At 35.0% G+C, this 11676-nt stretch overlaps 2 protein-coding genes across 5 annotated transcripts; one reads left to right on the top strand and one right to left on the bottom strand.

Annotated features, from left to right (window-relative positions):
• Positions 1 to 726: 726 nt before the first annotated feature.
• On the top strand, positions 727 to 3352 carry LOC129296587 (reticulon-like protein B17). The gene is made up of 8 exons (XM_054935171.1): positions 727 to 1389; positions 1511 to 1664; positions 1772 to 1846; positions 1936 to 2077; positions 2164 to 2233; positions 2357 to 2422; positions 2515 to 2637; positions 2928 to 3352. The coding sequence occupies exons 1-8, from the start codon at positions 873 to 875 to the stop codon at positions 3113 to 3115; spliced, it is 1335 nt and encodes a 444-aa protein (XP_054791146.1). The 5' UTR covers positions 727 to 872; the 3' UTR covers positions 3116 to 3352.
• LOC129296585 (putative pentatricopeptide repeat-containing protein At1g10330) lies at positions 1652 to 6830 on the bottom strand. Of its 4 annotated transcripts, none has more exons than XR_008589841.1 (3): positions 6393 to 6830; positions 3457 to 5136; positions 1652 to 2740 (listed from the first exon to the last, which is right to left on the bottom strand). XR_008589841.1 is itself a non-coding variant. In XM_054935169.1 (3 exons), the coding sequence occupies exon 3, from the start codon at positions 5020 to 5022 to the stop codon at positions 3610 to 3612; it is 1413 nt and encodes a 470-aa protein (XP_054791144.1). In that variant the 5' UTR covers positions 5023 to 5136; positions 6393 to 6456; positions 6544 to 6830; the 3' UTR covers positions 3339 to 3609. The 4 variants fall into 4 exon arrangements, 3 of the variants coding, with proteins under 3 accessions (XP_054791144.1, XP_054791143.1, XP_054791145.1); XM_054935169.1 differs by lacking the exon at positions 1652 to 2740 and having other exon boundaries at positions 3339 to 5136; positions 6393 to 6456; positions 6544 to 6830; XM_054935168.1 differs by lacking the exon at positions 1652 to 2740 and having other exon boundaries at positions 3339 to 5136.
• Between the last annotated feature and the right edge of the window lie 4846 nt (positions 6831 to 11676).

The raw sequence follows: 11676 nt of genomic DNA, 5'->3' as shown, positions 1-11676 counted from the left end.
GGTGGCCAAGCTCTAAAAGTTCTCTGACAATTAAAATTATACATTTTATTAAAATTGCGCTTCGCTACAACGAACATGGCTTGTTCAAATTTAATTCCTTGAACTCTGAAATTTTTTCTTTGAACCCTTAAATTGAGCCTCTCTACATACATAAAATTCAAAATTAATGCTAGAATTAGTCCACTAACTTTTAACATATTTTCAAGCTCATTTTCATACATATTCATTCACTTACTCATATTTTTACTAACAAAATTTAAATAAATAACTTCTAATTATATTAAAAATATCAATAAATTTAATAAAATATTAAAAGTCATCATAAAATGTCACTGGAATTTAAATGGTCACTATTAAAATATTTAATAATATAACTAAAAAAATTTACAATTTTTTAAAAAGTTAATATTTCAACAAACTTGTTTTGGTAACCGTAAAATAAGTATAAATATCCTGTATTATGAGCATGAAGGATTTTTCTTCTTTTTTTTGGCCAAAAGGAGGGTGTATTGTAAATTGGAGTATTGTTTCTTAATATTATTATTGATATTGATTTTTTTTTCACAAAAAACAAGAAATCATTATAATTGAAATAAAAAAATGTAAGGGCATCCATTCGCAGGTGTCCGTCACGTTGACCCCACTCCTAGTGACGATTTCCCAAACAGCCAGTTGATTGGCATTTTACCGTTGAAGCGGGGCTAAATTTCAAAAAGGACCCATCTTTCTCCAACGGCTACTACACGCTCAATGTCTACATTCAAGAACTTCTCCACGACAAACCATAAATCTTGCCACCAAATTTCCAGAAACTCCATGAAAGTTTTGCTACTAATTAAATTCGCCATCAGATTTCAGGATTTCAGTCATTAATGGCTTCTTCTACGCCTCCTTATCATCGTTCCGACAAGTCTCGAACCAAATCCTCCTCTCGCCTGGCCCGGATTGGTGATAAAGCAAGCCAAGAGCCTCTACGTATTTCTCTTGACCTCGTTCCATCTCCCACCAAATCCCTGTCACCTTCTGCCTTATCTCTTAAATCTCCTCCTTCACTTCCCATCAAAGAACTCCTCCTCCTTCCACCTTCGCCTCGTAGAAGGTCTAAGACCCGCCTAGCTGATCGGCTTGAAATGGCCGAAGAATATGTGGAACCTGTTGGGTTACATAGGCGCTGCAAAAGTAGAGGAGCCCAAATGGGTTTGCTGGCATCCCCGAGGAATTCCCGGAGGTCAAGGAGGCGATCGGAGCTTGAGATTCGAGAAGAGAAAGATACGGGATTGGCAGATGAGATTGGAAAGCCAAGGAAAAGAAGGCACAGTGGGCGATCTAAGGAAAAGAAGGAGAAACTGAGTTTGGTCCCCTACGTACCAGCTTCGAGTTCTTCTCCAAGTAGGTCTAAATGATTTTTTATCTATGTACTTCAGATTTCAAGTTATAAACATATCGGACATAGCAGTTAATATGCGCGTGTCTGCTTTCTCTCTTCTTTTCTGCGTGGTTTGTTGTTCAGAACCTGAGGGAGAAAATGGAGGTAATCTAGATCGTATTGGACAGCTCACAACTGATTTGATTATGTGGAAAGATGTATCAAAGTCAACCCTATGGTTCGGCTTCGGCGTCCTCTGTTTCTTATCATCTTGCTTTACTACTGGTCTGAACTTGAGGTTGGCAACCTTCCTCTCTGCTTTGTTTTGTTTTTCCCCCCTCCAGTTTCTCCACTTTCCAATCAAGTAGAGAAAAGTCTAAGACATTCTTAAACTTGTCATTCCAGCGTTTTCTCAGCCATGTCACATCTAGCAATTCTATATCTGGGTGTTTCTTTCATCTCCAACTCAATTTGTCAAAGGTGAAAGCTTCCAACTTGTATAGTTATCCGGCAAAGTCCAAACTATCCTTGTTTGAATGTGTTCTAAATCTTCAAAATTTGTATTTCAGAAACCAGATCAAAAAGAAAGGCGAAGTCAAGCTGAAAGAAGTTGACATTTTACGTCTCGCAAAATTGATTCTTCCCACTTTAAATCTTGCAATTTCAAAGATACGAGAGATTTTCTCAGGGGAACCATCCATGACCCTAAAAGTAGTCCCCAAGGCCAATCTTTCAGTTTCAAAATCATGTCTTAAACTGCTCAATATGTTAAAACAACTGGTCTTTAATGGATGCAGGTAGTTCCTTTCCTTCTTCTAGGAGCAGAGTATGGCCACCTTCTTACAATTTGGAGGCTGTGTGCCATTGGTGAGTACCTAATGAACTCCATGGCCAATTTGCTGAGAAAATGAAACAGCAATTATCATGTTTGCATTCATACATGAGTTCCGTCAACAAATATCTTAGCTTTTCTGCGATATGGATTCACAGGATTTTTTGTCAGCTTCAGTGTCCCAAAGCTTTATTCTTGCTACTCTGCTCAGATAAACCAGAGAGGTAGTCCTCCTGCTTAGAGGAAATAATATAGGTCTTTCCCAATTTTCGATACTTGACTAATAATTTACAAAAAAAAAAAAACTGCGGTGCAGCTGAATGCTTCAAATTGCGGTTGATGGACACATGGAATGGTTGTACTCACAAGAAGTTAGTGGTAGTATCGGCTGTCACGGTCTTCTGGAATCTATCATGTATGAAGACCCGAATCATCACAGGTAATTCCGAGCCAGAGATTTGACTGTAATTTATTGCACCACGGATAGTTGGGTCAGCTACACTAATCAAAGTCCAAACACCACGTCACTCGTTCATATCCGCCTGCAAAAGGTTGCATGACTTATTATCTTAAAAAATGTACAGAAATAAGCCATTTTGCTTAAATTAAAATCAATATTTAGCTGGGCCAAAAATGTTGGCTGCTAATTCAACCTTTTTTTTTTTTTTTACTCGGATTATCATAACTCTGGAAGTCGATTCTTACGATACGATACTCCTTGCTTTGCAGCATTTATAGCGCTCGTAATATTTAGATATTTTCGGCAACATGTAGTGCAAGAAGTAGAAGATGGGGAAGACGTAGGAGAGAAGGAACAACAGCAAGCCTTGGTGGTGGCAGAAACAGAGGAAAAGGAACAGCAGCGAGCGATAGTGGTGGCAGAAACAGAGGAAAAGGAACAGAAACCGCAGCAATAAGTCTTTTGCTGCCAATACTAGCACTTACCTATATGCTGACACTTAACACACCAATAAGTATGTTATAGATATACATGGAACCTTTCTTAGTAGTTCGGTGAAAGGGTTGAAAGTGTTTTGGCCTATGTTCAATATTTTTTCGCCATGTATAATTTAGAAGTATATTTTGGTTGGTTATCGATGTGCACAAATACTTCCAATATGCAAGGAAAAATCAATCCACTTGACTTCACAATTTATCAACGTTTTAAATTGACTTGACTTATTCACAGTCAGGGACATGAATGAGCATATTACCACTGAGTATAATAGTTGCAACATTTCAGAATAACAAGATTTACCTGCACTGAAATTTGTTAGGGATAGCTAAAATAACTAGCTGGAATCCTCTAACTATCGTTGATTATTATTTAATGTTCAGATGCAACACTAGAACTTGCTCTTCTCCTTTCTCCAAATATTTTGAATAGTCACTTGGTCGAGAAGGGGAAAAATTATGTTAAATGAACCTTGCTGAATGCTGGAATTTTCTGAATTCCAGTCTGCATCATTTCTTTCCTAATATCAGCAGCATGATCCCATCTTTCCTTATCTGCGTTGATGCTTGATAATAATACATATCGGCCGCAATGTTGAGTCTGCAACTCAAGCAGCCTTCTTCCTATTTCTTCTCCAAGGTCTATAGCTCCATGAATTCTACAAGCACTCAATAGAGCCAATAGAACAGATGTATCAGGCTTACAAGGCATATTATTTATGATATCAGCTGCTTCCTCCAAATGCCCTGCTTTTCCCAAAAGATCAACCACACACCCATAGTGCTCCATTAATGGTACTACTTTATAGTAATTTGACATTGACCGAAACAAGTACAATCCTTCTTTAACAAGTCTTCCACGAGAACAAGCGGTAAGAACTGCTACAAAGGTGATACTATTTGGTCGGAGCCCTTCAGCCTTCATATCTTCAAACATACTGAGAGCCTCCTTCTCTCTACCATTTGAAGCTAGTGAAGAAATCATCGCATTCCAAGTGCAGACCTCTCTAACATCCAAACAGTTAAAGACATTCAAGGCATAATTGAGGCAACCCATCTTCCCATAAACATCTACTAGTGAAGTTCCCACAAAAACACCCAAGTTGATTTCATTAACTAGGGTGTATCCATGTACCTGTTTTGCACAATTGAGTGCTGCTTTGCCATCAAGATTGGCACAGGATGAAAGGACACCCACATATGTAGCCTCGTTTGGCTTGACCAAATGATCCAAGACATCCCTGTGAGCCATCATCTTCGCAAAAAACTGAATAGCCTTGCCAAATTTTGCATTCCTTGCAAACCCGTTTATCATAGTTGACCAAGAAATAACATCCCGCTTGCACACGTGTTTGAAGAGTGAATTAGCAGACTCCATATTCCCATTTGTACAGAAAGCATGTAGCATTGCATTACATGCCACAGTGCAAATATGAGGAATTTCATTGAACACCTTACAAGCATCAGCTAAATTGTAATTACCCGCATAGAGAGCAATGAAAGTGGTTTGTACAAATGGGTCACATAGAACACCTCGCTTGATCACTTGAGCGTGGAGTACTCTTACCAAAGAAGGCGAGTGAGAAGCAGCTTTGATGAGGGGCGGAAACGTGTGGTCGTTTGGCAGGACTTGGCTAGCAAGCATGTGAGTGAAAAGAAGAAGAGCCTTGTGAGAGAGTCCAGAAATGTATTGAGCTCTGATCAAGGCGTTGTATAAGAGGGTGCTCGTCCATTTTAGATGTGACGGTGTATTGGAGTGATGGAGGAGGTGACCACTGGTGATTACAAGGGAATGGATTTGGGAGACCAATCTGGAGTGCTTGATGAAGCGTTGCAGAAGTGTAAGCAAAAACTTAGGTGAGTGAGTCATAAGAGCCACTTTGCATTCATCAAGCTTTGATTCTCTTCCAAGGGCAACGATTGTCACACTCCAAAAATATAAGTGTGACCAGCCGGAATATGAGATAACCCATATTCTTTAAGCCTTAAAACATTGAGAAACCCGGACATAATAATTACAAGAACACCAATATCATGATTCATATATATATAAGCCATAGATTCTTGTACACAGAATATGAAGCTCATTGTAGAAATTTTAGCAAGATCTCATCTATAAATTAAACTTTTCAAAAATTCTACAATAGCCTAAATAGACGAGTACAACTTGCATAACTCTACTCCATGACAGTATATAATTAAGAGAAAACATAATCTTTGGTCCCTATAGTTTCATTGGATTTTGCTTTTAGTTTTTGTAGTTTTTTTCCAGTGTTTTCAGTTCCTAACTAAAACTACTGAAAAATAAAAATTATAGGGACCTGAAAAACAAATGTCACCCAATCTTTCTGAAACTATAGAGATTGAAAACACTGAAAAAAAACTATAGAGACTAAAAGCAGAATTTGATGAAACTATAAGAACCAAAGATTATGGGGCCATTTAAAATTGTTTTTATTTCATTGTTTTGAAAATTGGTGTTTTGTAAAACATGTTCTGAGAACAAAAAAAATAATGAAAATATGTGTTTTTCTTATTCTCCTTTATTCTTCAGAACAATAATCCTAGAACACCTGAAAGTTATTTCCATTTTTTTGTTCTCCAAAACAATATTTTATTTTATTTTATTTTATTTTTTTGTTTTCTAAAACACTTTTTGAAAACACATTACCAAACAAATTTTTTTCTTTTTCTATTATGAAGAATAGAAAATTATTCCCAAAACTGGCCTTATATTTTCCCAGTAATCAATATGCAAAAGAAGACATAGATCCTACCAATAGACTATGAACTACAGCCCCACCTACATGCTAACTTAAACTATGATCCTGTCAGGCTTAGGGACATCCCTCTCATCTTACTTACTTTAATATGCTTCAAGATTCAATTCAGTGACATCAAGTTTTATAGTCTCCAAATCACCATAATATATTTAAGCATCAAGCATCATTGTTCAAGTTTCATCAAGTATCATTCTACATACTCATCTTCTCAACACATCAATTTCCTTTCTCAAACGTTCCATCAAACATTTGGTATGCATTCCAAAAGCTAACACAAGAATAGGTAAATTTAGTCCTTGAATTTCCAATCAATCGTGTCTGCAACGTCATTATAAGGTCACTAAACTTTCTTATCTTAATTCCAAGAGAGATTTAAATTGAAAATCGATTCAAACATGACTCAAATTCTTCCTCTTCCCTCAACAAGAGCTAAAAAATAACGAATAGGAATGCTTACCAAAATTAAACTCCTTGTCTTGTCAATTTCAGTTTACATTAAACTCCTACTCCACTCATAGCCACTGCCACAACAAGGAAAACGAAGCTCTATCCTTAAACCTCCCACGACACGCACAAAGCAGGTAAAAGGAGGAAGAAGGTCCACATACCCTCATCACACCATCGTCACAGAGGAAGGAGGAGGGAAGCTCGACGATTACGCGCCCACAGCAGCGGCGCACGAAAGCTCACACACACCCCGGTGACGGAAAGGAGAAGAACGACGACGCTGAGCAAGGACGGAGGAGTTCGAACACGGTGAAGAGGCTTCCAGAAATCATTACCCTTCCTTCTACATTTCTTTCTTCGTTCAATTCTGCCGAACTTGAGAAAACAGGGCGGGAAAAGGGGTTTTATTTGGGGAAGAGACAGAGCAACTAAAACTCCTAATGGCAGTGTTAAGTCCATATATGATAGAGCAGAGCACATCTCTACATTAAAATGTTAATCGGAAATAAAATTATTATTACAAGTATTTATTTATTTTTGGATACTAGTATTTATATTTATTTATTTCTATTTTTGGACCATTAGACTAATGGGTCCTCCACCAGAGGTGGTGATGGAAACTCACAAGTCATAATTGGTTGTCCGAGAATGATGAACCGGAAAAGAAATTAGCGGCTCCGATTAGACATTCTTAATGACAAAAGAGAAATTCAGAAAAGATAATCTGCTCTATGTATTGAATACAGGTTCTTGATTAACCAAGAACGAATTTGATCTTCGTGGTGAGAAAATTAAGGATTGCTGACAGATATTAGAGGACGGCGCCATCTATTTGCAGGAAGTCCGCTGTTTCAGAGTACTCTACGTGATTTGTTTTGGGCTTATCCCCAGGTCAAGGTAATGTTTGATGCCTGGCCTGGTACTAGGAACTTGGAACTGGAAGTTGGAAGGCCTCCCAAGCAAAAAACGGTGTGAACTCGTGAAGTTTATACTCGAAACTATTAACAGCTCCAAATTAATTTTCCAGAAGAAGAACAAGAGTTATGACTTTAGAGTCTTTGAGAATTGGAGATTGTTAGTAGTTACAGTCCACTTCGGTGATTTCACACAGTGTAGTAAGGATTATTGAACAATAAAAAAAGCTAATATTCTTATTCGTCAGGGATATTATTTTTTATACTAAAATAATCTATTTTTTAAAAATACAGGGTCACAAAAAAATTGTGCAAAAAATAAAAAGTCACGTCATATTAAAAATCATTAGGTTTCTACATTCTAAAATGGGTCATTGTAAATAACAATATTAAAATTATCTTTAAGTGCCTGATGAGTAAGGAAAGGCACACCTATTCGCTTTTCTAAATAGATAATCAAACGTGATAATTTAATCTCTCATAAAAAAATTTCTAATTTTGTTAATGATCTCAAGAAGGGAGTGATTCTTGCAGAAATTATGTTAGATGAGTAACAGAGCTTTTAAAGAGTCAGAATATATATGAATTATGGTAAGTTTAGCATTACAACAAAGCTTGATTCTTTTCAAGATACCTAAGATTTTGGCAATTATGCTTGGATGATATTCGGGATATTTGGAAAAGCCCTTAATCCAATTCCCTTGATTGTCGTGTATGAGGCCTTTGCAAACACCAGCCCTATTGATATTAGTTGCACTGTTGATGTTGAGTCAGACCTAACCTGCTTTAGGGGTTTCCATCTAGTTTTAAATCTTTCACTTCTCTTCCTCAGGAGATTAGTTATACGTTAGAGTTTGAAGTCATTTAGAATTTGTTGGATGGAGTAGAAAGCAATATTAGTTTCTTTATGATCTTTTTCAGAGAATATTAAGTTGTATTTGTTTTTTCATATGTTTCAAGAGACTTGAGTAAATAATATTTGTTAAGGTGTTCTTCTTGTTTTTGAGTTCCCAACATCATTTTTTGCATTTTAAATTATTCAATTTTGCACAAATAAAGAAAAGAAAGTGTTAATCTTAAAAGGATTAATTATTTTTTAATATTAAAATATTTTATGTGAGTTGAATCTTAGAATAGGATAAGTCTTGTGATTTTAAAATTATTTTTAGAAATACTTTCATATTATCAATTAACGAATTTTTTGCACTAATTATATAGTCGTGTTGTGCTCCGTAAGTGCATGAGCCGTGATAAATAATATAAAATAAGTAAAGTATTATTCTTATAAAGATTTGAATTAAAAATATAGTTAAACAAAAGGTATTGTAAATTTAATTTAGTTGAGCGAATTTAAAACACGATTGATTTTTAAAAGATAAATTAAATGTGTAAAAAAGTATGAAAATATATAAAAGAAATTAATTCAAGACCTTTTAAAAGTAATTAGGTCTAGAATTATTATTTTTTTCATTTATACTTCAAGAACACTCAATCCACCCCTAATATATTTTGCTCTTAATGATGTTACCCACAAGTGTTCTCTCAAATCTCCAAGTAGGTGTTGAGTTTAATTAATCATTTAATATCTTAATTAACTAATTAAACTTCAATTTTTCATGCAAATCCTATGTGATTTTGTGAGGTTAATGAATGTATCCTTATCTTATTAACAAAACTATCCTTTTAACTTACAAATTTTAAATTTTCATACAATTTAACCCAAGTTCTACACTTAACCTAACTCTATTGAGCATTAATCAAGTGAACCTAACAATTTAGTTGATGGCCAATTAATTATAAGCATTAAGTATGGAGTAAAATTAACATAATCACATCGCTAATCGCAAATACAAAGGGAGAATGAGTATTTAATCCATATAAAAGGTTTAAAATAATCTTAAAATTAAGGATTTAGCTACAAATATTTATAAAACCTATGAGAAAATACAAATATATTAGCATGAACATTGAACAAAAAGAAAGGAAGGAGAGCGAGGAAGAAGAATCAAGATATGAAGCCAAAATCTCTTCTAATTTTTAAACCCAAGTTCAACCTCCACCAAAATCCATGCCTTGATGCACTCAAAACTTTAAAATTTTTTCAAGAAGTCCAAAATGTCAGCCAATATTGAGAATGGATCATATACAATCCAAAATCCTAATTTTATTAGACAAATAAAATGCTTAATTTTGCTACTATGACTTTGGAACAACTTTGTTTTGTTCTTTCAGTTAATGAAACTTATCATTTTTTTTACTTGATTTCTCCATTCAAAAGCTTTCAAAAAGCATCAATAAAAGTCCAAAAATGCATCTAATCAAACTTTAAATCAAAATAACAAAAAATTAACTAAAAAGCATTGAATTAAAAATAAATGTACAAAAAATATATATAATTGTGTCAAAATATATTAGAAACTAAAAAAATATGCTCAAATAATATGAAATTTTAGAGATTATCAAGTTGCAATGAGATTCATTATCAAAAGTCTTTTTTGTTTTTTCCCGCCTGCATTATCAAATTTCTTATCTGTACATAGGCCGCAGTCAACATTATTATTATTATTTTCTTGGGTCAAAGTAGCCAACATTATTCATTGATCGACATACATTTAAAAAAAAAACATCAGGTGAGTTAATTATTTGGGAGTAGTATTTGTAAATTAATACTCACTCCGATTCTAAATGCTGGAGATTAAGAGGACAGTGATGAAGAGAGATCAGTAGGAAAATGATAAAAATAAATGCAGAGATGAATAATCTTATAAATGGAATAACTTTACAGTAGTTGACCGTGAATTGAAATAATTTCATGGGAATATTGCATATTGAGAATGCCAAGATATATATGAAGACTATATGGTTTATGAATGTATATAATTCGCCTAATAACTCTCTTTCCCTGTACACAAAAAAATATGAGACATGATATATATATATATATATATATATTCATATATAGATCAGTTGCCGGTGCGGCAGCCTTCAGCAGATTCGCAGCCTCGGTTGTAAGGATTAGCAAGAGGCAAGTTGCATTGTGAGCGCGATCTGGGTCCGCATCCCGTTGCTGTGTCCCGAGTCACCGCCCCATAATTGATGTAATTTCCCTCAGCCCCGCTCATCAGCACTCCCATTATCACCACCACACATATCATCGCTCCCATCATTTCCCTTGACGCCATCCCCTTCTTCTTCCCCTTCTTCTTACAATGATCTCTTCACTCTAATTTCCTGCCTCCAGATTTCCTTCCTTATATAATCATATTCTAACGTAAAACAAGTTCAATCCTGTGGTGTCCGTCCCCATCTCTCCTCCTCCATTCTGACCCGGTCCTCCCTCCTAAACATAACCTTTGGACTTGCATGGCTAAACGGTCTGAGATTTTGAACAAAAAGTTAGGACCTTGATTAGCCAAAGAAGGACTTCTAATTTAATCTTTATTGATGAGAAGATTTACTTTTTCTTAAAATCAAAAGTTACATTACAGAAACTCTCCCGTCTATTTTCAAGCGTCTATTTTAATCCATCTGGCCATAATGGAATTTAAGATAATATTTTACCCATGGCAATCCATATACAATATCTTACAGGGCAATCTTAACCACATGTGACATCCCCTTATGGCATTTGCATGATAAGTGGGGATACACACATTCAAGTTTTAAATGACAAACGAAGGTGGATATATAAGTTGGAGGTATGATGACCAGTGGAGGTCCGCGATGAGTTTAGTTGTTCAATTTGAAGACCATGCACGGAAGGTGGTCATGCAAGAGGCCAAGAAGCGTTAATATTCAGCTCAATTCAACCATAAAAGCCAGTACTGTTGCGTGCCCTCGATCTCTTAGTTTAATTACGGTCCAATTGTTTTTTTAATCTGTTTTAAGGTTTAATGGGCTGATCTTTCAATTTATTTAATTAGAAATCCTAATTAGTCTTCTAGCTTGTCTATAAATTTTGTAATACAATTTTTTTTTAATAAAGTCACGGGACAAAATTGTCTTTTTATTTGACGTTTTAATTAAGTGTCTAATAACTATCAGTTTAATCAAGTACGCTAGTAAGGTTTCAATCAGGGTTTTCTTGACTTAATTTTTAGTTAGGTCTTCAACAGTCTAATATAGGATAGAAGTCTAGTTAATTAAGGGTTCTTTGCTTATTTTAAGAAGGCGTCAATTGTAACCTTTATTTTCAATGGATGAGTGATGTTTGGATTTCTTTTGTGATCGAGTTTATTTTTTTGTGCTTTTGTGTTATTAATCGAATGTATTTTGGTTTTATCGAGACTTATATACTTTAAATATATATAGTTAAATTAAAGTTGTAAAACATCAGTTTTCTTGCAATCCAAATTTGTTTATCATGATCATCTCAACTCG

This window comes from Prosopis cineraria, unplaced genomic scaffold (assembly GCF_029017545.1).
Source record: "Prosopis cineraria cultivar Desert tree isolate PC_DT_omini unplaced genomic scaffold, ASM2901754v1 PC360, whole genome shotgun sequence".
Taxonomy (NCBI): Eukaryota; Viridiplantae; Streptophyta; class Magnoliopsida; order Fabales; family Fabaceae; genus Prosopis; species Prosopis cineraria.
This window is presented reverse-complemented; position numbering and strand designations above follow the sequence as displayed.